Genomic DNA, 1,426 nt, shown 5'->3' with positions numbered 1-1,426 from the left:
GCCATATTTCTGATATAGACATTTTTAAAAGGGGTCAAATTTGACCGAGGACAACACGAGGGTTAATAATCCAAAATATTGATAAGAGCAGTTTTCTCTCTTGACTCACATACGCACATTTTTATTGTTTTGACAATTCTACTCAATGAAAAACCATCAGACTGAGTTCAAAAGTAAACGTGTGTGTATTTTAGGATGACAGAGTTGAATGTTTAACTGACTTCTGGGCAGGTTTGGTGGGGGTAGGGAACGGCATGACAGGTGGAGGTACCGTCTCCAGGTTCTGGCTCTCTGGGTGGTACTTCCTGCGGAGCGGCTTCTGCGGTGCCTGAGTGTGACCAACTCCAACGCCGTCCTGAAGGAAAGTTTCAGACATAAAAGTGAACCTTCTCACCCCGACAGAGACACAGACACTCTTACGGGACTGTGCAGGCAGTTGGGACCTGTTTTGATGCATTTGCCAGGTCTTCGGTACTCGGACCAAATCTGGAGCGTGGACCCTGTTCCTCAGGCTTCACACTGCTCTCCTCCTGCAACACAGAAGAAAGCACGAGTAACAATCAACGGCACAAAAAGATTTGCAAGGACATGGACTCCATAAGCTTTTATGACAAAATATATATTTCCTGTGTTGATGTCAAGATGAGGTGAAATAGTCGGAGGGAAGTGCTGGATGAGGCAGGATGAAATGTGTTGTCCCTGACCCGGGATAAATCAGCACCTTCCCTGCAGGGACCGCGATCCAGCGCTCCCCTGTCGCGCCTTTTTCGGCCTGCTCTGGGGCAGCCATGATGGATTAATGTGCTTTTATTGCATGTTCTTGCTGCATTCCAGCCATTATTCTCTTCTAGATTTAATGTAGAAACTATCCCCACCTGCTTCCATTCAGCAGAGAGGTCAGCAGTGCAAGAGAGCGAAAACAGGCCCTGCACACCAAGGTTCACTTCTTCATTATAGCTCATAGCAAGATTGATAATTGTTAGGCCTGGGCAATCAATCACATTTTTATCGTGATTTTCCTAAGGATCACAAAAACACTGCAATCACAAAAACGATTATTTTGCACATTACGTTTTGCATGTACACTCTTCCTTTGTCTTGTGTTCTGATTGACATGTGCACTCTTGCACCTCCTGAAGGCCAAACTCACTCAGCCAACATTTGAAAATATGTTTTATATGATTTATTTTAAGGGGAATTGAAAAAGTTCAACGGGAAACGTATGAAGGGAAATGTCACAGTTCAAGGTGTTTTCACAGTTTATTTGTTTAACTGTTTCACTGTTTTTATGTGTGCTCATTTTCTGCTCATTTTCAGGTTCATAAATTGTATTTAGAGGTTGTACCAGAATAGGTTTATGTGGTTTAATTTTCATGCTCGCACATGCTCAGTTGGGACTACTAGCCAGTCAGAAGCAGAGTATAAG

The 1,426-nt window shown here is 43.5% G+C and overlaps 1 protein-coding gene across 1 annotated transcript in view; it reads right to left on the bottom strand.

Annotated features, from left to right (window-relative positions):
• The window catches only part of reps2 (RALBP1 associated Eps domain containing 2), a 26,060-nt gene that overhangs the window by 7,382 nt on the left and 17,252 nt on the right, over positions 1-1,426 (bottom strand). The window contains 2 exon segments of the mRNA XM_032526745.1: positions 222-355; positions 444-530. Of these exon segments, the coding sequence (XP_032382636.1) occupies positions 222-355; positions 444-530 (221 nt within the window).

This window comes from Etheostoma spectabile, chromosome 9 (genome assembly GCF_008692095.1).
Source record: "Etheostoma spectabile isolate EspeVRDwgs_2016 chromosome 9, UIUC_Espe_1.0, whole genome shotgun sequence".
Taxonomy (NCBI): Eukaryota; Metazoa; Chordata; class Actinopteri; order Perciformes; family Percidae; genus Etheostoma; species Etheostoma spectabile.
This window is presented reverse-complemented; position numbering and strand designations above follow the sequence as displayed.